The sequence below is a fragment of the Rousettus aegyptiacus genome, unplaced genomic scaffold (genome assembly GCF_014176215.1).
Source record: "Rousettus aegyptiacus isolate mRouAeg1 unplaced genomic scaffold, mRouAeg1.p scaffold_m13_p_4, whole genome shotgun sequence".
NCBI lineage: Eukaryota > Metazoa > Chordata > Mammalia > Chiroptera > Pteropodidae > Rousettus > Rousettus aegyptiacus.
In genome coordinates this window covers 139975661-139998238 of record NW_023416307.1, presented here as the reverse complement: position 1 = coordinate 139998238, position 22578 = coordinate 139975661, and the positions used below count along the sequence as shown (strand labels likewise).

Sequence of the window (22578 nt, the reverse complement as noted above, 5' to 3'; positions counted from 1 at the left end):
TGCATGTAAAAACATTATGAAACGTTCTGTTATATCTCTTACTTTATACAGATGTCGCTTGTAATAAATTTCCCCACTACTTTGATAGACTAATTAAAACCAGCACCAGGGTTCAACTACAATAGTACACCATAAAAAATAAACTAGTGACACATACCCACAAATGTGAAAGTCTTTTCGAGTTCAGTTGTGAGCAGAAATATTGTGATAACAAAACACTAAACCACAGAAAATTTACAGTGGAATTAAAGATTAACTGCAAAACTGGAGCATGCCCCTAACACTTCAATAAAGTGATATTTTCCTTAAACTTTAAAGGTCATGCCCTTAAATACATTTGATAATTGTAAAAATTTGAACTGTAAATCCCCACACTTATCTCTTTACATTTCTCTTTTTATATTACATTTTAGTGCTGATAAAACAAAATAAGAGAGGAAAAAGTAGAGCTTTGATATCAGGCCTGTTACCTTTCTATTTGATTTCAATCCCATTATCACAGAAATATACAATAGTACCTAATAGCTTTCTCTACCTTGTGTTGGTTTTCCTGTGTATTAGCTGTCATTGTAAAATTATTGTGCCTCTCTCATGGAGACTAAAATTCCAGGCAATGGTTACTGACAAATTTTTCTGTAGTTCACTGATTCCTCAAATAAAATGGATTTCCTACCCTACTAAAATTAATTGCTATTGTTACAGAAATTGGAATGCATCTGACAGCTTGAACAGAAAACACTGTGTGCTTTGTTTTTCTTCTTATCATCTCAGTAATCACATTCTCCAAAATCAATTTGTGTCCTATAATCTTCCTAAGGAAATAGCTATCCACTATATAAGCTTGCTGTGAAAAAGTCATGGTGTTTGTGTATCCCTCAGTCACAAAAATCTCATCAACTATGGGGATACAGGTATGGGGAATAGAGTAGGTATGAGGGGATAGTTTATCACCTCTAGCCTGCCCCAAGAATATGTAGGATCTGGGAAAGAGATACTATGGTACAAGGCAGTCAAGATGAGATGTTCCAGATGTTTAAGTTAGTACTTCTGCCTAAGATGCCATACGAACCTTAGTGGCTCAAAGCAGCAGCTATGTATTATTTTTTTATACACCCATGGGTCAAACAAATAGTTTGTTGATTTTCGCCCTCTTCTGTGTTTGCAGTCAGCTGGTAGTTTGGTTGTGCACTGGCTGATCATCAACGGCTTCAGCAGGAACAACTCAGAGGTCTCAGCTCTCCTCCAAATGGTCTTCTCACCTATCAGCAGGCTAGCCTGGGCTTATTCTCATGGCAGTGCCAAGAAGAGAAAACCTTAGGTTTGGAATTAGCATTCATAAGGTCCATTGCATGCTATTAGCCAAAGCAAGTCACCAGTCAGCCCAGATTTGAGGGGCATCTACCTTTTGATGAGATCTTCAAAGCCACATTGCAAAGGGCTTATTTATATATAAGGGTAGAATATTATTAAAATATTTTAGCCATAAATCTAATAGCCATGGAAAATCTTTGGATAGCCTCCTTGGGTATTACATTTCTACCTGGCATATCCTCGGGGATTGGGTTCTTGCTGAGACTTTATCTTGTTGTGGCCCTATCTTACAGATGCTACCACACTCTAAATGGCAAGTCAGAGAAGAGATGGGACAAGAGAAAAAGAAGAAGATTCTGTCCATGTCTGCAAGATTTCATTGCCTCTCAATTCCCACCAATAATACATTCAAAACCCTTGCTATGGCCTCTTGGTGGGAAGAGTAAGCTTCCTGGCTCCTCCACTTTGGAAGACCCATGTGCCTTGCTTTGGCCAATGAGATGTGTCACCAGCACAAACAAAAACTCATACCCTGGGTAGACACTGCCTCCTCATCTCAGAGCAAACCAGCCCAGACAACCCACAAGTGCATGAACCAAAAACAAATGCCTATAGTTGTATGCAACTGAAATTTTGTGGTTGTTACACAGCAAACATTGACTGAATTGTTGATAAGCTGAATTAAAAAGAGTAGAAGAAGGAGGCAAAGAAGAGAATGGAAATTCTAAAGGCAAGGAACCGGCAAAGAGGTGATGGAATCACCATCTTTAATCCAGGTTTAGTCAACACATGAATTTTCTGGAGAGAACTCATGCAGAATCTGTTTCTTCACTGAGCATTGCAAGCATTGATCCAAGAGCATCTTGTCGTGTGCGTGCGTGTGTGTGTGTGTGTAAATACATTTGTTTAATAGTAGGTGCTGGTTGTGGCCAACTATTAGGAGAGAACTTTGCATTATTTTTATAAGTATAACAGGATTCATTGGTGTTTGTTCAAGAACTGTCTCATATCCCCCTGTCTGTGAAATAGAGATTAACATGCTGAGATTCCTCAAAGGGTTTTTGCTTCCTGGGTTTTTTCCCAAAGAATAATGGAAAAAATAATTGAAAACATTTAAGAAGCACAAAGCTATATAAACACTAAATAATAATTACTTGTGAGAATCGAAATAAAAATTGCTTTGCCAAGAATCTTGAGTTAAATTACAGCCCCATTATTTGAGAGGAACAGCTAATGAGAATCTTCATTAAAATTTCTAATTTTGTACTGAATGACTCTTTACCAGATCAAAATTATTAGCAACTCTATATCGACCATTGTGAAACAGCATGATATTCAGGGCAATCAGCTTAATTTCCTCCTGGGACACAGTTGACCAGGATTGTAAGAAGTCACATAGCTGTTGCAGAACGACATAGTACTTCAGTTCGAGAAAAAAACAAGTTTTGCTCCTGGCAGATAAAGTTTCACAAAGACATGAGACTGGGGGCTTCTTGTTAGTTAGTTGGAAGGCTAACTGATATGATATTTGTACTACTACTATCCCAAAAGACTTACTGCAGATTTACTTATTCACACTAATAATAATAACAATAATAATAGCTATGACTTATTGACAACTACTACATGCCAGGTACTTTATATATATACCATTCTTTATACATAATGATGCCAGTAAATAATGAATGAATGAATGAATGAATGAATGAATGAATATTTATAAGGTAAGTATTATTAACTCTTTATTACAGATAAGAAAAATGGGACTGAGAGAACATAAATAACTTGAGTAGTAAATGATGAAGCCAGAATTTAAAGAAACTTTTTTCTGAATCCAAAGCCTAGACTCTATTACATCTCAATGCCCCTCCAGTGTAAACAAAAACAGCAGAATGTAAACTAATAGAATCCTTGCTCTTTGTACATATCTAGCCTAAACCAGAGTAGTGAAGTTACCTGCTTCAACCTGAGTTCAGCTGGGCCCAGGCACCCTGTGCAAGGTAGTATGGACCATGAAGCAGGTACAACCCTCTCTAATTTCCCCAAGGCTGTGCCCAGGGAAATCAGTTTGAAATAAGGTCTCCCGGTACTTCCAAGCAGAGTCCACCCAGTAAAGTTCCCAGTTTCACCCCTTCCAATTTCTTCTAATTGGTCTATGCCCTGCAAAACTACTGACCTGCCCTTGTTCTTCCTATTCTGCTAAGGTATCCCTGTTACCCAGCTCTAGGAAAACACATAGGCAAATCAAGGCTTCCAGGGTCCCTTAAATTCCTGTGTAATCTTCCTCATATCTCTCTGGCTACCCAAAACACTCTTCCCATCCCCTTAGCTCACCATTTTCCTCACTCATATTTGCTATAGTATCATGAGCTTAAAACTTGGAGATAGAATCCATGCTCTGCCATTTCCTGACTTTGAGAATGTCTCAGAATGATCATAAGCCTTGTTTTCCTCATCTGTCAAGTGAGGATGAACCTAAACAGAAAAAAAAAAAAATGCATTTGATATTAATGCAGGCCTTTGAAATCTCACCAAATATATAATTAATCTAGGTAGTTCAGATAGAATACCATGACAGGTTGGGGTAAAGGAGAGTAATTTTGTATGAGAGTTTTCCCTATGACCCTGAGATCATAACTCTGGGAGACTGTCCGATCTCTCTTATATGTTAGTCCTGAATCATAGCCTTTAAAAGAGGTAGAAGTAATGAAATCTCGGTGAGGGCAAGGATTTTTATTTTGTTCATTGATAGATTCTTAGGACCTGGCACATAGTCAGTGCTCAATAAATATTTATTAAATGAATGAAGAAATTACCATAAATGACCAAACTTAGAGCAATTGTACCCATTGGGAAAGTAAACAATCTAGTGGTTTAAAAGAGTGATTTAGGAGTCTGATGGATTTGAGTTCCAGTTCTGGCTCTGTGCCTTACTATGTAAGCTTGGGCAGGAGCTAACCTTTCTTAGTTCTGGCTTTTGTCATCTGGAAATGGAAATAATAATAGAACCTATTTTCTCAAGGTTGTTTGAAGGCTTAAATGAGGTAATACATGGAAAACACTTAACACAGTACCTGGCACACGGATTGATTGCTTAGGAGGAAGAAAGGCGAAAAAGTACTGGGAGGGAGTGGTCATATGGGTCAGAGGCCTTTGGTTTGTAGAATGCATTTGTTTCTTTGCAGGTGTAAGTGACAGCAATTAAGTCGTTCATTCAGTTAAGTGTGTTTAGGCACCTTCTATGTGCTGGACATTGATATAGACACGTGGGATGGGTGTTTCAGTGAAAAAAACAAAGAACCCTACCTTTGGGAAACTTACCTTATGCCAGGAACAAATAGAAAATAAACAAAAGACATAATAAGTAAATTATAAAGTATGTTAGAAGATGACTAAAGCCTTGGAAAATTAAAAAGTAGAACAGGGTGCGAGTGATCAGTAGTGTGGAGTTTGGGGGCAGAATGCAATATGTAAATTGAGTCATTAGGCTAGGGATTCTCTAGAAGGTGACATTTGAACAAAACTTGGAGGTGAGGGAATTGGTCATGTAGATATCTGGGGGAAGAGCATGGAGGCAAAAGGAACAGCCAGAGCAAAGGCCCTCTGGAGGGATAGGACAGGCATGTTTAAGGGTCTGCAAAGAGATGATCAGGATAAGAGTAAAGTGAGCAAAAGTGCGTGCAGATTACTTAGAGCCTCATGTGCTGTTGTAAGGAGTTTAATACTTATTCTGAATAGTACAGGGAAAATAGGAGGGTTTTGAGCAGAGGAGTCATGTGACACACCTTGGGTTTTAAAAGGGTTATTCTGACTTCTGGGTTGAGAACAGGCTGTAGGGAAGCAAGTGTGGAAGCAGAGAGACTTGTTAAGAGGCTATTGCAGTGATGTAGACAGGAGGTGACAGTGACATGGACCAAGGTAGCAGGAGCCTGGGAGATGGTAAGTGGATAGATCCTAGAAATATTTTAAGGTAATTAGAATGGGAAAAAGTACAAGGTTTGTCCCCAGTGAAGTTCTGCTTATCTTTACCTATTTACGGTTGCCATGATATCAAATCAATAAAGATAAATTTGAATAATTCCACAATATTGTACTGAATAGACCTTTCTCCTGTTCAAAGAGGCATCACCTCTAGTGCTGATTATTATTCAGAATTAACAGTTTATAAAACTCTGCCAGTCACAAAAAGATAGATGTTATGCTCTGCCTTGCAGAAGTAAATACTACCCCCGAACACCCTGAACAGTGTGTGTGCTTGTGAACTTGGATCGAGCTGAGTCTCCAGTTTTAACTACCAATTTTCAGGCAACACTAAGGGCAGAGGAACATGTTAAATGACACCACAGACTTGCAGCCAAAAAAATAGATGTGGAAAATTCTACAAAACAAATGACTTTCTTTAACAGGTAAATCGCAAGGGGAAAAGAGGAAAGAGGCTGATTCCTTTAAATTAAAAATGACTTCAAAATTACATCTTCCAAATGTGTTGTCCTCATTTAGTTCCTGATTCTAAATAAATTCTTTTTTAAAATTTGAATATCAATTGGATATTTGATGATATTTGAACACCAATTGGATATTTAATGTTTTGGGGTCTGAAAATGGATTGTGGTTATGTTTTTAAGAGAGAGAATCTCTTTGTCTTTTAGAGCAAGAATTGGTCAACATTTTCTATACAGCATCTGAGAGTAAATACTTTTAAGTTTATGAACCATACGGTCTGTCACAACTACTCAGCTTCACCATTGTAGTGCAAAAGAAGCCATACATATTAAGTAAACGAATGAATACAGCTATTGTTGACGAAGAAAAACTTTTCTTCCACCCTTTTAGATTCAGATATTGGGGGCCTGTGAATTAACTTATAAAAAACAGATTAGGAAGAGAAAAGACAGAGACTATAGAGTGTATACATGAGACATCACATAGAAGCATGACTCAAGGAAGGGGTTAGAATTTCGGACTTACATACTGTCTTAAGGAGAGAGGAGAGGGAGAAAGGATACTTATAGGAAGACAATGACTTTTCGGAAAGCTAAATGGACCCTTGGGAGAATAGATGATAGATACGATAATTTCGTGACAACATCTGTTTAGACATGGTACCAATTTCTCATCTCTTTGATGAGTCAAACTTTTCTAGCTGTGAAATTCCTGAGGAGGAGATATATGACAATTGGGGAGGCTCTGCTCTTAGGCAGAAAAGGGAGTTCAGGAAAAAAGCCTATTCTCAAATGCCTTCAGCTCAAAATAATTTTTATGCTACAGTGGCAAATTCTAGACTAAATTCCAAAACTTTGTTTGTAGAACAGACATTGGGCTGTACTTTGCTACCTCTATTTTAGAGATATACACTGGAATATTTAAAAATGAAATAATATGATGTATGAAATGCGTTTCAAAATAACCAAGTGGTAGTAGAAGTGAGTGGGCATTTAGCTAACACAAGATTGCCCATGAGTGGAGAACTGCTGATGAGTACATTAGAGATTTATTATACTTCTCGATTTTTGACTCTGTTTGCAATTTGCCATTATAAAAAAGTGAAGAAGCAGAAACAAAAAGCAAACAACACAAAATCTAATAATACTTAAGATTTTGAAATAAACCTCATTATTGAAGGGATTGTGTTGCAGGCACTATGCTAACCACTTTACATGTATTAACTCATTTAACCTTCACAATAATCCTAAGAAGTAGGTACTATTAATATCCCCACTTTACAGACAAGGAACATGAGGTACAAAGAGGTTAAACAAATTGCCAAGATCATAAAGCTCATAAGAGATCAAAATCAGTATCTGAACCTACGCAGGTTGGCTCCAGAGGCTGTTTTCCTAAAATACTATACAAGTTATTTATCAGATGCAAGACGCTTATAGATTTGGAGAAGTCTCTGTCTCTTCTCGTTTTCAATGACTCTTTTCTAGTTAATATGCTGCTCCAGTAATGTCTTGTCTGGGGGATTACCTCCTGGATCTCTGCAGTCCATATTATTATTCATTCGTCTTTCTGAACAGCAATATGATAACTAAGCTTAGTTATTAAAATAATCTAAATCTTTTTGTATCTAAATGCATTTTTTATCAACCTTCTTCCTCTTTCTTTAGTCTAAAATAATATATATATATATATATACACACACACATATTACATATATATTCTATACACTTGAGGAGAAATAAGACCCAATGGCTTGTATAAAACATGAGCATTTGAATCCGTTAATCTCAAGTATACAATTTTAGGCATAGATTCAGGTCAGGAGCCAGTATTTTCAAGGATCACTGTGTACAAAGGATTTCACATCAGCAGCATTAGCATAATCTTTAAATAGATATCAAAAAACAAAACCACAGGCTACAAGTAACCTTGAGAGGTCATCTAATCTCCCCCACCCCTCCCTGCTGCTGGGAAGGGGTGGACCTGAGCCAGCCAAGAGACAGAGCTTTCTAACCTTTTTTCTATTCAGAAGGGATTTCATAAGTTTCTTTGTTAACGTTTCTATGCTTCGCACCACTTATTTTAAGGGAAATTCCTACAGCTGGATATGATGATTTTTACCTTGACAAAGCTTTCCTCCATTTGATAATAGGTTACAAGGATGACATAATCATCATCATCATCATCATCATCATCATAAATCTAAATAAGATGCAGAGATGTAAAAATAATAAAATCTAAAACCAATCAAGTTATTTTGGACTTAGCAACCAAGCCCCTGGAGAACTCATTAATATGGAAAAGACCACACTCATGTCTTAACAGAATGGCTACTCTCCATACAGAGGATTACACTTGGTGTATTGATCAATCTCATTTGAGGCTCAAAACCATTGTTGCATAAGTAGTGTTACTGACTCCATTTACAGCTGCAAAAACAGAGGCCCAGTGACAGTGACCTGAATCTAGGTCTTTTGAGTTCAAATCTCCCACTCTCCCCATTATGTCACTCTTGAAAGCAAGATCTCTAGGTGGGTTATTTACCACCAAGCCATCTTTAACAGAGCTTGGAAGGCACAAAGGAAGTTCTTATGTGCTGCTCGCTAAAGTTAGACCAGACCAAAATGGCAACATACATTTCAATTACTTTAGGGTTATAAAATATTACCAGCTAGTGGTGAAGAGTGTGGAGAACAGGCCGACATATTCTTCTACACTGTTTTAATTATTTAAAATGAGCATGTATCACGTATCTATAAATTAATAGGTCCCTTAAGATACTATGAATTGTTTTAATTATAAATTAGAAGATACATATATTAAACCCAAAAAGAGTAGGTAGGATATTTATACTTAGAGAAGGATCATTTTGATTTTCGAGTTGAGGTTTAGTTATCAGACTTTTTACATCCTAATCTAATGTGTCAGTATCTGCATAAACAAGTGACATCTTTGTTCTTTTTCACACAAAGGAGACATTCGATAAACCTTGCATCTTATTTCTCCCAACTCACAAGAGTTAGCTCTGCCCCTCCCTGTAGAACCTCCCTTGGGGCAGGGGGGAGCCTTGATCCTGGATCTTTTGGCAGGTGGTATATTCATTAGGTTAAAAGTATGCTCTTCAGAGTCAGGAAACACTCCTAAGACCCCCCAATTCTGCCAGTTTGTGTAATTCTGGACCAGCTTTTCAACTTCACTAAACTTTAAATTCATTATCCATTAAAAGGGACAACAATATTACCTAAATTACATAGCTGTTGTGAGGATTAAAAGATATTAAGAAAGATATTTGAAATATGCTAACCATTTCAGAGAATGTGCTTCCATGAAGAGCTAGAGCAGGAGTTGTCAAACTGCAACCCATTGGCCAAATCCACTTGTCCCTTCCTGTGGCCATATCCTACCACGCCCATTTGTTTATACATAGTCTATGCCTGCCTTTGCACTATGGGAGCAGTTAAGAAGTTTCAACAGAGACCTTATGGTCCACAAAGCCAAAAATATTTACTGCCCAGCCCTTATAAATTAAGAAAAAAAAATGAATGAACACTCAGTTAAAGACATTTTTGTTCAAGGCAACATATTTATTTTCTTGTAATTCAAGATACATTGCTTGTAATCAATTCTAAAGAAGCTATCAAGATATCCATGACTCTCATCCTTGGTCCCAGAGATCAAGGCTGAGTCTCAACTAGCTAGAGAGAGAGAAAACATCACAGCCTCCACTAATTATGGCTATGAGGTCCAACCCTGTACATAGTATTTTTTATTTTTTATGCCTACAGCACCTGGTCTTCCTAAGTTGTCTCCCATCCAAGTACTAACCAGGCCCAACCCTGCTTAGCTTCTGAGATCAGACAAGATCAGGCACATTCAGGGTGGCATGGCCATAGACTCCTATACTTACTCTTGATGATAATAACAAGTCTCCTGGTTTTCTAATACCATGGATGAGCTGCTCTTTCTTATTGTCTTCCTGAAACTGATATTTTCAATCATTCTTTGGACTAAACTTTTTCTGTGTTGGTGTATGTGTGTGTATGTGTACAAACCTGTGTGTGCCACACAATTTACTGGGTTCTGGGAGTATTTCTTTTGTTCCCGGGATTGATAAGATTTCTCATGAAACATATTCTAACACAAATTTTTTAAAATGCCCTGAAAAAATATTTTTTAAAGAAGATAATGTCTGATAGTAATACAAGATATGAAGAGATAAAACAGGACTCTGGGCTGTAGAGAGATTAGGAGGAAGAGACTAAGTCTACTTTAGGGTGAAGGCCTCTCCTAGAAAGAGGCATTTGTGCTGAAACCTGAATAATAAGAGGAAGACGATTTGTACATAAATAAAAAATAGGACAAGTGAAGAGCAAAGATAAAGGCAGAAGTAAGCTTGGTGTACATAGGGAAGAGAAAGAACACTAGTTTGACTTGAATGCCAGCAGTCTCGGGTGAGATTGGAGAGGGGAGGTGGGATCAGATCACGTAGGGACTCATAGGCCTTGATAAGGTATTTGAATTTCATCCTATGTCAAATGAAAAGCCATTGAAAACTTTTCAGCAGGAAAATGACATTATCTGATTTATATCATAAAAAGATCAGTTTGTCAGCTAGGACAAGAATAAAGGGTGTTTGGGAAGCACTGGAGAGTGGAAGCAGGAAGACCCAAAAGTTGGCTCGTGTGGTAATTCATGGGAGAGATGACAATAGCGGTGGTGGTGAAGAGCAACAACTATTCAGGGTTAATTTGAGAAAAATAACAAGCTAGAATTGCTGAAGGATTGGATTTTGGAAATTGAAAAGGAGAGGAATCAAAGATAACTTTTGCTGGTCTTATGGTCTGAGCAACCAGCTAACTGGTGGAACAATTTTCTGAGATTCATCCATTTGTTCATGCAACAAATGTTTATTGAGGATCCACTTTGTGCTAGGGACTGTTTTAGGCACCAGGAAGTACAGCAGTGAAATAAGCAGCAAAAATCCCTATTCTGGTGGAATATATATTCTAAGAGGGGATATAAAATACAGAAGATTAAGAGAGAAGTAAAGAATTTGGGAAGAAAAATGGAATCATTTACCAGACACTGTTGATTTTGTCTCCTAAATATTTCTTAGAGCTGTTCAAGTTAAAATAGATGACAGCTGCATGAAAGCCATATTCAGGATGTTAAATGAATTAAACAAAGAGGCCATTAGACCAAGGTCCCTCTAATGCCATGGTGCCTATGTAAGCAAACCAGAATTTAAGCCTATAAATGCTTCAAGATTATTAAATCGAAACCCAAGGACAACCAATCACTGCCAAGTAGGCTTTAAGCTATAACCAATCAATAATTTTCTTGCTTCGCTTCCACATTTTCTCTATAAAAGTCCCTCCTGAGCTCCTGTCAGCAAAGCAGTTCTAACCACTTCTGGTTCGGGGCTTGCCAATTCAAAACAATAAATGTTCACATAAACTCTTAAAATTCTTAATATGCCTCAGCTTATCTTTTAACAAAGAGTAGACTTTAAAGACCTTGGTGAGGGAAAATCTTTCCAGCGGGCAGAGCTGTAAACAATGCATCTGGTCACCTACTTTGTACAGAAGAGGCAATCCAAGAAGTGATAATATATAGATTCCTGGACAGCTGTCTATAGTCAGGGGTCTGGGGAGAAGATGACTATAAAATTAAAGATGAGAATGTCTGAAGTAAAGGCATGTAGATGGACAAGAGACACTTCATGAAGAGTAAGACTTCTGTATCACACATTTATACCCACCAGAAAACGTTTATCACAGTAGAGGGACTGAACAATCAAGTAGAAAAAATGACTCTCTGCCAACCGACATTAGCCAACTTTTGTCACTGACCACCCCAGAACTTGCACAAAAGGCACATAAATGAAGTAGTCACAGTGGCAGAAATGGAAGCTACTTATGGGCCCAACAATATTGACTCCCACTTACCAAGATGGATCTAGCTGCTGCCTCCAAACATCCAATACACTCAAAAAGAAGTACCTGCGGGACATCCTCATAGGTATAGATATCTATTTAAGGTGTGGGTTTGCCTTTCCTGCCCACAGAACCTCAACCAGGACCACTCTTTGCAGACATGGAATACCTGATCCACGGTCATAGAATTCCTTATGACAGAGCATCTGGGTGTTGCCTCACAAACTCAGGAGCCTCCTGGGAGAAGCCTGAAACTGGACCTCATACACAGACAGCAAGGAAGACCTGGGAAAGAGGCAGACCACTCCAGATTGGGGGATGGCAAGTTTAACAAGCAAGAGAACTTACACGGCTTGTTGCTAGTGGCCGCAGGGTGAGTCAATCTCCACACCACCCACCAGAATCTCAAGTTTATATAGAGATCTTAATAGGGTTCAGTCACATACACTATCCAAGATGGTCTCAACTGCACCTTACTCTCTTGAGGCTGCATCCTTAAAAGCGGCTCCATTGTGGGAACAGTGGGTAGAGCATACATTCCAAGGACAGGGGAGGGGCTGAGGAGACTCCTTGCCTGGATGGAGCTCTGGGGTCAATCGGAGGTCACATCCTCTCTATAACATCCTCCAAAGCATTCCAAGGACAGGGGAGGGGCTGAGGAGCATCCATTGCCTGGATGGAGCTCTGGGGTCAATCAGAGGTCACGTCCTCTCTATAACATCCTCCAACACTCCACCCCGTCAGCAAGAAGGCGACTCGTTCAGCAGCTATCTGGGTGCACTATCTGAGTGCACCAAAGGCAGATACCACAGCAATAAAACAGGCACTTGCAAGGGAAAATAAAGATTAAGATAATGATTCCCAAAATAAGTAACAATTTTTTCCACCAAGAGCTCCATGAGCCAAACCACTGATTTATTAAGTCCCCTAGACTGTGAGCCACAACACTCAGGACATTCACTTGTATCCTCTTATGATTTAATAAAGATGACACATTAGCAGGCTAATCAGGTATGAACATATTCTATTTGGATAATACACAGGTGCCTCCTTGCAAGACAGTAATAATATCCAAAGTCATTTTGCAAGACAACTTTTCTCATTAGAGACATTTCAGTGTTCAGTAAGGACAGGTTTTGTTGGCTATTATTTAAAGCTTACTGGGTAAATGTAGTAAAGGCTTCTATGGGAGCTATAATGGCCTCCAAGCCAATGGAGGGAACAAAAACGTTAGCCAAATAATTGTACCAGTAGAAAACAGAACTGCCCATCCAGCCTTGAGAAGAGGGATCGGCAGCTTTAGGAACCTGACCTAGTTGTGGATCCATTCATGCTGGCATAGGGAGCCATCTATAGTGTGAGATGGACTGGGCACAGGATGCATCAGACCAGGACCCCTACATTCTCCCCTTTCAATGACTGGGGAAGGGAGTGCTGCTGGAATCTAGTGAGTAGTGAGTAGGATGCTCTGGAGGTACCCTACAATATAAAGGACAGCTCCCCTGCCTCCAACAAATTAGCCTGCCTAAAGTATCAGCAGTGCCTGACATAGATAAAGGGTATCTGGGTACTGAGATATAAGCATATGTACTTAGATAAACATAGTATTTCTCCTCTTGTCTATAACATTTTTTTAAAAATCAATGTGTAATTACATATGATTTGCCTACATGCCAGCAATACAAAGTGTTGCATTAGTACCACCGAAACCAAAGGAATTTGTGAGTCCGATACACCTTTTCTCAGTTTTCCATTCCTGTGCCTTTAGTGGAACATAATTGAGATCAAACTCTGGTTCTGTACAATCCAGGTTTAAAGTAGGTGGTAGTTTTCGATAATAACAAGCCAGAGCTGTAAACGCTGCCTCAATCGCCCCTGCAGCTCCCAGCAGATGTCCTGTGGCTCCTTTAGTTGAGGAAATGGCAAGGGCATGTGCATGGTCCTTGAAAAGATATTTGATGGCTTTGTTTTCAGCAGAATCTCCCAATGGTGTGGAAGTAGCATGTGCATTGATATAGGTTATCTCTTCAGGCTGTACATTGGCATCCTTTACAGCAGCAACCATACATCTAATAAAATAACAAAAGAAATTTATCAGAACTGTTTAATTTTAACATGGGATTCATTACCCACATAGCTCATGTGAAAGAAATATACAAGTACAATAGATGAAAAGAATCTTTGCTCTAGTAACAGAACCCCATCCTGGATTATAATATGAGTTAGAATGCTAGCTGCATTGGAATGAGGTTCCCCCAGTATCTTGGACGTACCCATCACCAAGAGATAAACATACAGGCCTACAGATTTTATAATAGCTAACAAAATAAATTTCCATTTATCTGAAATGACTTTTTCCCTTGGGGGGTGGGGAAGAAAAACATTGATTCAAGCCTAAAATAATTTTTCTTCTAGAAATTTTTTTTATCAGTGAAATGTGTGTGCCTACGTGTGTGGATATGTGTATGTTGTATGTGTGTGTGGATTTAAAATATGAAAAGTTTTATAACTAGGTTTTAATTTTTTCTCTTACATTTAAATGTAAAAGTTGGCATATTTCACGATAATCTACTTCAATGCTTCAAATAACCTTTCAAAATCCTCTTTATTTAGCCTAAAAGAATTCTAAATAAATGAAGTACAAAGTCAAGCTAAACAAACAAACAAACAACAAAATAAAACAATTATCCAGAAGCACCTTCGAAAATTTCATGGATGTTAACACCTTTTTTGGTTCCTGATCTCTGGGCTACATAAATTTCCTTAAAAGGCAGCTCAGAATATAATTTGAAGTGTGTTGAAAGGTTTCAACTAAACATAACTATTCCTTCATCTAGCTGGCTATTTCACAGTTTTAGCAATAGTAATTACTTACTAAAACTCAAAAGTATAATTCAGGAGTTGGTAAACTATGGCCCCAGCCAGATACCTGTTTTTGTAAATAGTTTCTCTGGAACATGCCCATTCATTTATGTTATTGCGTATGGCTGCTTTTGCATTAGAAGGCAAAGTTGAGTAGTTGTGACAGAGGCCCTATGGCCCACAAAGACGAAAATATTACTATTTGTCCTTGTAGAGAAAGGATGGGCCAATCCATAACTAATTTAACTGGTTACAACATAATATGATCTACGCAGGCTAAACTATTAGTCACACATTAACAGGGATATTTTTTTTTTTAACTTAACTCACTATGCTACAATAGTAATTTGCTTTTCAAAGTGTGATCCTCACACCAGCAGCATTAGTATCACCTGGGAGCTTGTTAGAAATGCACAATCTCAAGCACCACCCTTGACCTATAGAGGAAGACTGCCTTTTAATAAGATTGCTGGGTGATCAAAAATTGAGAAGTACTGATTTAATAACATCAGGACCCTGTTGGAATGGAGCAGAGACAAGAAATATCTAGAAGAAAGGACTGACTCTACTGTCCAATTATGATGAAGGGCCAAAGAGGAGGACTATGGGGAAGGAGCAGTCTGATAGTTGTTAAACAGAACCGGAGGTATGAAAACTTGGCAAAGACCGACACGTGGCCTTCTTCACAATTTTCTTGGCCTTAAAATCTAATTTTTTACGGATGTTCAAATGTTTTCAAATATATTAAAACAAAAAATTTAGAACACCTCGTTTAGTCTAAAACGGAAAAACAAGAGAGATACCATACACCAAGGCCAGATACTACAATTCCCCCTAATTTGAAACCCCAATAAAACATCTTATTTGAAGAAATATTTTGAATGAAACAGCATTTACCTGAAGGCACCTTCACCTTCGGGATCGGGGGCAGTTATGTGACCAGCATCACCTGACAGTCCATAGCCCAAAACTTCTGCATAGATCCGGGCCCCTCTCTGAACAGCATGTTCGTGTTCTTCCAGCACCAGTACCGCTGCACCTTCTCCCATTACAAAACCATCTCTTTTTGGATGAAATGGTCTACACGCCAACTTAGGATCAGAGTTTGTGCTCAGAGCGCGGGCTCTGGAAAATCCAGCAAGAGATAAAGGGCTAATGCAAGAATCTGTACCGCCAGCCACCATCACATCAGCATCACCATGGGCTATAAATCTAAAAGAGTCTCCCAAAGCATGAGCTCCTGTGGTACAGGCTGTAGATACTGCATGATTGGGGCCCCTGAGTTTATACCGAATGCTGACCTGGCCTGCTGCCATGTTGACCAGAATCTTAGGGACAAAGAATGGGCTGACTTTATTGTAACCTTTTGTTTGAAACATCAGAGCAGTTTCAGAAATAACTTCAAGAGGAACCATTCCCATGCCAATTGCAACACCCGTAGCTACTTGATCAGCTTTTGACTCAGGATGCCAGCCAGAATCTTTCATGGCTAACTCGGCAGCCCCAATGGCCATAATGGTGGGAGAAGACATCGACTTGATATCCGACTTGGACACAAAGTTCTGTTCATTGAACTGACCTTCATCACAACCCCTTGGCACATAAGCAGCAACACTGCAAGGGATACTCTTATATTCGTCACCAACCAGCGAAACAATTCCACTCTCTCCGCGGATAAGACGATCCCATACAAGCTGAGTTCCAACACCAAGAGGAGTCACTAAGCCAATGCCTGTAATGACAACTCGCCTACGCAACCTGGATGTTGGCGCAGTTCCGAAAAACTTTTTACTTCTTAATAATCGCTGGCATAAGTTTGAATATATATGAGGGTTTGTAATTTTTAGGATATTCTGCAAGGAGTTTAAAAACATGGTTGAGATTCTGATGATCAAAAAAACTCCTGTAACAGACAGCAACAGCCCAGAAGGTACTCACTGTTGTTTAAATAGGTTAAAGGCCTAAGAAATAATATCCAAGATGTTCTTTCAGGTGCTTGGTGTGAGCTGTTAATGAGCACATGGAAAATAATGTTACAAATTTATACTTAACATTAGACCACCTGTTTGGACTTAACTTTCTTTTTAGGCTGTAATAGCCTCAAAATTCCAAGATAAAGAGGTTAAATGAGGATTCACTCAATTCACCAAAACAGAATTACACAATGAAAAAAATAAAGGCACGCCAAGCCTGACATGGGATGCAGGAAGCCTCCTTGTTCAGGATTACTGAGGTCTTATCCTAAACAGTGTTTCTGGTGGCAGAGCCACAAAATATATTTCAAAGCCTATTATTCTTTGAGGTAGGCGTAAGCGGATTTTATTGCTCTTCAAAAGGTAATCGGCAATTTTCATACCTTTTCCAACGACAACAAAAAAGTAATCAGGGTTTCAGGGACGACGAGGTCAGGGTCGGGGAAAAAGGGGAGTGGCCAATACCCTGCACCGCCTCTCAAGCACCACCACATGTTCCCGAAGAAAGCGTGGCGACAGGAAAAGAAATCAGGCCCCAGGTCATCAGACTCCCCTCTCTCTACTACCGACCCGAGTCAGCGTTGGAGTGGCGGAAGAACAAGAACAACGAGCAGCAGATACCTTTGCCGGGTCCCTCGCCACTCATACAGCCGCCGTCTTCGGCGACAATGCTCTCGTGCGCACGCGCACCCGCAAGTCCGCGCATGCGCACGCAGGTGCACGCTTTACGGCCCGCTTCAGCCGGACGTCCTTCTTCCGCGTCACCTTGGCGGAGGTTGGACACGGGGAGGCGGAGCCAGTGCCGAGTTTGCTCAGAGAAACTCCTGTCCCGCAACCTCAGTGAGTGGAAGATAATCAGGAGTGTACGCTTAACGCGATGAATTAGCATTTTTTGTCCATCAGAACGAGAATTATTATTATTTTTTGTAATGATAATGCCTACTTGGTCCCCCGTTGTGGGAGAAGGGACACCATCACGTTCGCCTAGAATCGTAGGAAAGAATTAAATTGCTGCAATCTCAAAGTTACTACTGTACCTCCCAGAGTTATTTATAATAGTGAAATAGAACTAGCCAAAATGCCCAACACCAGGAAATTGGTTGTGTATTGTGTGGGTGCATCTAAATGCTGTGCATTCATTTAAAATAACTTTATAAATTAATGAAAGATGTTGAAACTATGTTAGGAGATAAAAGTTACCAAAAAAATGTATATCCATTTTTTTAGAGAGTTTTTTAAGGTCTGCAAGGATGTACAATAACTGATGTTATTCCCACCCCCTTATTTATTGCTTAGCCTTCTTGACTTTTTTATAAGCAAGACTTTTGTAATACAGTTTATTTTTAGTTTTTAAAAATAATTGGGGCATCTGCTGTGCTCAAAATATAACCAATGTCTGAAGAATGAAGACAACAGAGAGGAATATGGACATTTATTCTTTAGTGTCTGAAAAATTCAACAACTTGATTTGCTCAGAGCTGGCTGTGAATCTATGATGAGAAAGTATAACATGAAAATATCTTTTTTAAAAGGCAAGAAATCAGCAAGGTGGTATGCAGATGACCATCTATTGCTCACATGCCATTCTAGGTGTGATCTCAGTCTTTTTTTTTTTTTTTTTTTTTAATGCCTACAGCACCTGGTCTTTCTAGGTGGTTTCCAATCCATGTACTAACCAGGCCTGACCCTGCTTAACTTCCAAGATCAGACGAGATTGGGCTTGTTCGGGGTGGCATGGCCACAGACCCTTTTTTTTTTTTCTTTAGATAAAGGATTGACTGTGTAATCTGCATCTGAACCTCCCAGCAAATTTGTTTCTTTCTGGGCAATGTCTCTTGAAGTAGTTGTTTCCAAATAAAGTGCTCTGTCTGCTTTCTCAGTTCTAGAAAATGTGATAAGTACCCAAACTTGCTCTCTCTTTTCACTGTTATATAATATTTTGAAATCAGTGTGAAAAGACCTACAATATTTTCTTGAAGCCAAACTCATATGAAACAGTTTTACGATGCTGTTTTTATTTCTTTGGTAGTATCAGAAAACTATCTTGGATAAGAAGTAATGAATCAATTAAAATCTTGTTGAAATGTAAAACTACAAAAAGTCATTTTTATTTCTACATCTGATTGCCTTTCTTTTAGAAAGGTGTAGGGAATTTTATATTTTAATGGCTTTCTATGGTTTAGTATCATATTCCTCACTAGAACACCATGGTGTTTTCTTGCATCAAAATCTTCAAAAGCACCGCATCTACTTTAGCCTCTTTCAGATTTCTTAGGTTTACTTAAATTTTTTGTATACTGATTCCAAATTGTCTTTCCAGATATAACTCCCATTCTCTATTAAATAGATTTCCACCCAGCAAAACTGATCTCACTATCTCTGGATTGACTTCAGCTTTTTTCATCTCCGTATCTTTGCTTGTACTTTCTTTTCTTCAACATTAATCTTCCGCCTACCTTGTACTAGAAGCTGGCATACAAAAATGAATAAGACATGGTTCTTGATTTCAAGAAGTTCGTATTCTAGTAGAGGGAGACAGCTATGGAAATGTATAACTTATGGAAGAAAATAATGTAATAATGCAGAGGGGATAAGTAGGTCAACGTTACCTTCCAAAGCCAGAAAAGTCTAAAAAAAAGTGATCTTTGAGCTGCATTTTGAAAATGAGTAAATGTTCGTATGGGCCCCAAGCCTGGCCCTGATCCAAGTTCACGGCTAAGGATATGACCCCCAGATCTGGCATGTTACATTAAACACCTCATGGCCGCCTATGGCTGGCTCTTATTAATCACCAGTGATAGAGGCACTCATTTTATAAGAAGTGCAAGCCTGAGCCTGCCCTAATGACATGCAATGACAGTTACATGTCCCTTATTGTTCACAGGCAGCTGGAATGATAGAATAATTCAACAGCTTGCTGAAAGACAAACTGAGCCTTGGGCCTGGGCTGGAGCCATTGGTACACTAACCTCCCACAAGCTATATGCCTTCTGAATGAGCAGCCCCACGAACAGGGTTGTCCCCACTTGACAGGGTTATAATGGACTTTCCTACTAAACAGCTCTTGCCCAGGCCTACTAGGGAGCTTTGCTAGCCCCAGAACCTTTGGCAGCAGGTAAATAGGCCACCTGGTCATGGCCCTAGACTATACAGGTAACACAGAGCCTTGGGAAGCCCTAATGGAGACCTGGGGGCAAGGCTTACACAATGGGTTGCAGCTGGATTTGTGTTTGGCCCACGCTCTTATGAATGTCACTCCCGATGACTGCTGAGTTTTTCCGTTAACGGGAAATTTTTCCTTAGCCTCTGGCCCATTCCTTTCTATACTGTAACTCTGATGAAATTCCCTGGCCTGCTACCCTTGGAGAAACTATTTGGTATCACAGGCCAGGGGCAACCCGTCTCCCAGCCACCTTTTTATCTCAAGACAGTCAAGTGGTCTGTGTCCTCCCAAAAGGACAGGACTTGCCTCTAATGGTCAATTTATTTGTCTGCTCTATCCTATATCTCGGGCTGGCAACAGGGAACAGTGCCAGGTCTTAGGCTCATATATTTGCTGCTGTCCACAATGTTTCATATTACTGGGTATATACTGGGTATATATATGGCTGTGACCAAGGGACTGCTGTGGCACATTACTCCAGCTATGGCTAAAAACGATGTGACTACATACCTGGAACACCACCCCTGAATGGGACCAGCAGCAACGGGCCACAAAAATGTTACTCTGCCACAACCGTCATAATTCCCCAGCCATTATAAGTATGCCATTTCCAATACTTGGGGATAGCTAATAGCAAAACGTGGAATTACAGGAGCAGGCCCCTCACTACACTACATAGAGCAAGTAAGATCTGTGCCCAACCGTATCATGGGTGGCTAGCCCCTGAAATGTGTGCTACTACCCTTGTTAACATTCCCAAGTTCTAGTGGGATGGGCAACATGTTGGCACAAAGCCTACCAACTGGTTACCTACAGGGTATCCTCTGGGTCTGTGGGTACTATGGCTGGCCCTACTTGCCCACTGACTGGACTGGCTGTTGTACCTGGAGATGTCTATATTTAGCTGGATGCATATTATGCAGTTGCCCTAAAATTGGGATCCCACGTGTCACCACTGGCACCGGCAGAAACGGGCAACATGATGGTTCTACTCTCTGGCATTATTCATTTCAGGGACAGAATCCATAAATGTAAAATTACCAGTTGAAGCCTTAGCCCAGCACACTGCACAGGCATTGAATGCTGTGCATCAAGCCAAAACCCTTTTGATGGATGTAACTACACAAATGTGGAAAGTAGTTCCACAAAACCACATAGCCCTTGACCTAACTGCTACCCAGGGCGGCACTTGTGCCGTCCTCCATGTAGAATGCTATGTCTACATTCCTATCATGCCAAGCAGTTACAGACAGCCCTCCCAAAATGGATGCTAGAGTCCAAGCCATCCATGCCCTGGGAAAAGACTCCTTAACAGTTTGATGGAATTCCTTGGGGTCCTCCTGGTGATGGACAGTAGCTATCCTAGTCCTTATAGCCTGTAGCCTGGTAGTATTTTGTTGTTCCTTATGTTGTTGTGGATTGTATACCCAAGGTAACACTCTGGATATGCTGATAAAACATTGCTAGGATGCCCCTAAGTGTGGGGGTTCTCCCATAGCTAGGAAGTCCTCCCTCTCCCTCACCTTTTTAACCTCAAAATGTCAGGGTACTATTCAAACTCTTCCATGAAACTTTAGCCCACAGTAATATTTTCCTTCCAGAAAACTAATTCTCAAACCTTGCATCAAAATCACCTGAAGGGCTTGTTGCTACACAGATTGTTGGGCCTCATCTTTAAAGATGGGGCTTGAGAATCTGTCTTTCTGACAAGTTCCCTGGTGATACTGCTGCTACTGGTCCGAGCCCAGCGGTAAACTCCTTATGACTTGCATGAAGCTGGGCCTGTGCTGACCTCCTTCACTGTTTCATAGTGCCTACTACAATGCTTGGCATTTGGTAGCCACTTCATAAATAGTAAATGGATGAATTGTGGAACGAATGAATAAATATATACCCTTATACTGGCTCATATACACACACTACTTTGTGCATTTCTTACCAAATAACTTTTTCTTTTCATAATAACTTTTTATTTTATCAACTAGAGAGCTTTCTGTATATAAGGTATGATCATTAGCTTTATCTTTCCTACAAGATTAAAAGTCTTTTATGTTAACTATCTCCAACTGCTTTGCACACAACGGGTGCTTAATAGTTGGTGGTTAATTACTCAACACAATCATGCAATAGTGAATCACTATATGAATTCCTGAAAGGCTTTAACCCTTCTCCTTGCTGATGGTCTTTACTGAGGCTAGCATTTTCTCTTTTTTTTTGACGAAACCAATCCTGAGGAAATATTAATGGGTTATTTTTTTATGGTCCATTTAAGAATAGTGCCACCATGTGTCAAGTCTAAAGATGGTGTGCTTAATAAAGCTAGAATCCTTAAAAAAATTATTTTTGAGCAAAAAAAAAAAACAAAGTAAACAAATGTAAGTTCAAAGTTGCTGTAATACTAGAACATCCTTTAGTTGTTGGAAGTAATGGTGGATATAAAGAGATTAAGGGTAGCTTAATATTTTCAATTTTAGTTGTAAAGGAAACTGAAAATCAAAATATTTTCAACTTGACTCAAGCGGAAGAAGCAGATGGGGAAAAGGATAAGTCAAAGTCCCTTATAATAAATTCCCTTAATAGCTTCATAAATGGTGGTATCCAAGAGAGATTGTAGTTACTGAAGAACTTTAGCAGAAGTATTGGTAAAGAGTAATTGAGAATGATTTAAAGTTCAGGTTATTTAAAATAATAGCATAGTGAATTATCCTTGAAATAATTTCTATGATTTCATGGACTGTACGTTATTACAGTATTTACTACATGATATTGTTTTTCACACTGCGGTTACATGTTCCTCACAAAGGTACCACTGTCAAGGGAAAGGCTGAGCTGATGGCCTTCTGTCCTTCCTACACACATACACACATGTACCCACGCACGTGTGTGCGTG

General features: G+C 39.4%; 1 protein-coding gene and 2 pseudogenes across 3 annotated transcripts; all 3 read right to left on the bottom strand.

The window, feature by feature from the left end:
• Positions 1-9530: 9530 nt before the first annotated feature.
• Positions 9531-9649, bottom strand: LOC118602724 (annotated as a pseudogene).
• Positions 9650-9933: 284 nt separating this feature from the next.
• OXSM (3-oxoacyl-ACP synthase, mitochondrial) lies at positions 9934-17262 on the bottom strand. Of its 3 annotated transcripts, none has more exons than XM_016149556.2 (3): positions 17147-17262; positions 15450-16558; positions 9934-13759 (listed from the first exon to the last, which is right to left on the bottom strand). In XM_016149556.2, exons 2-3 carry the CDS (start codon positions 16424-16426, stop codon positions 13357-13359), a joined length of 1380 nt encoding a protein of 459 aa, XP_016005042.1. In that variant the 5' UTR covers positions 16427-16558; positions 17147-17262; the 3' UTR covers positions 9934-13356. The 3 variants fall into 3 exon arrangements, with proteins under 3 accessions (XP_016005042.1, XP_016005043.1, XP_016005041.1); XM_016149557.2 differs by lacking the exon at positions 17147-17262 and adding an exon at positions 16909-17140; XM_016149555.2 differs by lacking the exon at positions 17147-17262 and having other exon boundaries at positions 15450-17140.
• An 890-nt stretch (positions 17263-18152) lies between these two features.
• LOC118601980 lies at positions 18153-18271 on the bottom strand (annotated as a pseudogene).
• Positions 18272-22578: the final 4307 nt, after the last annotated feature.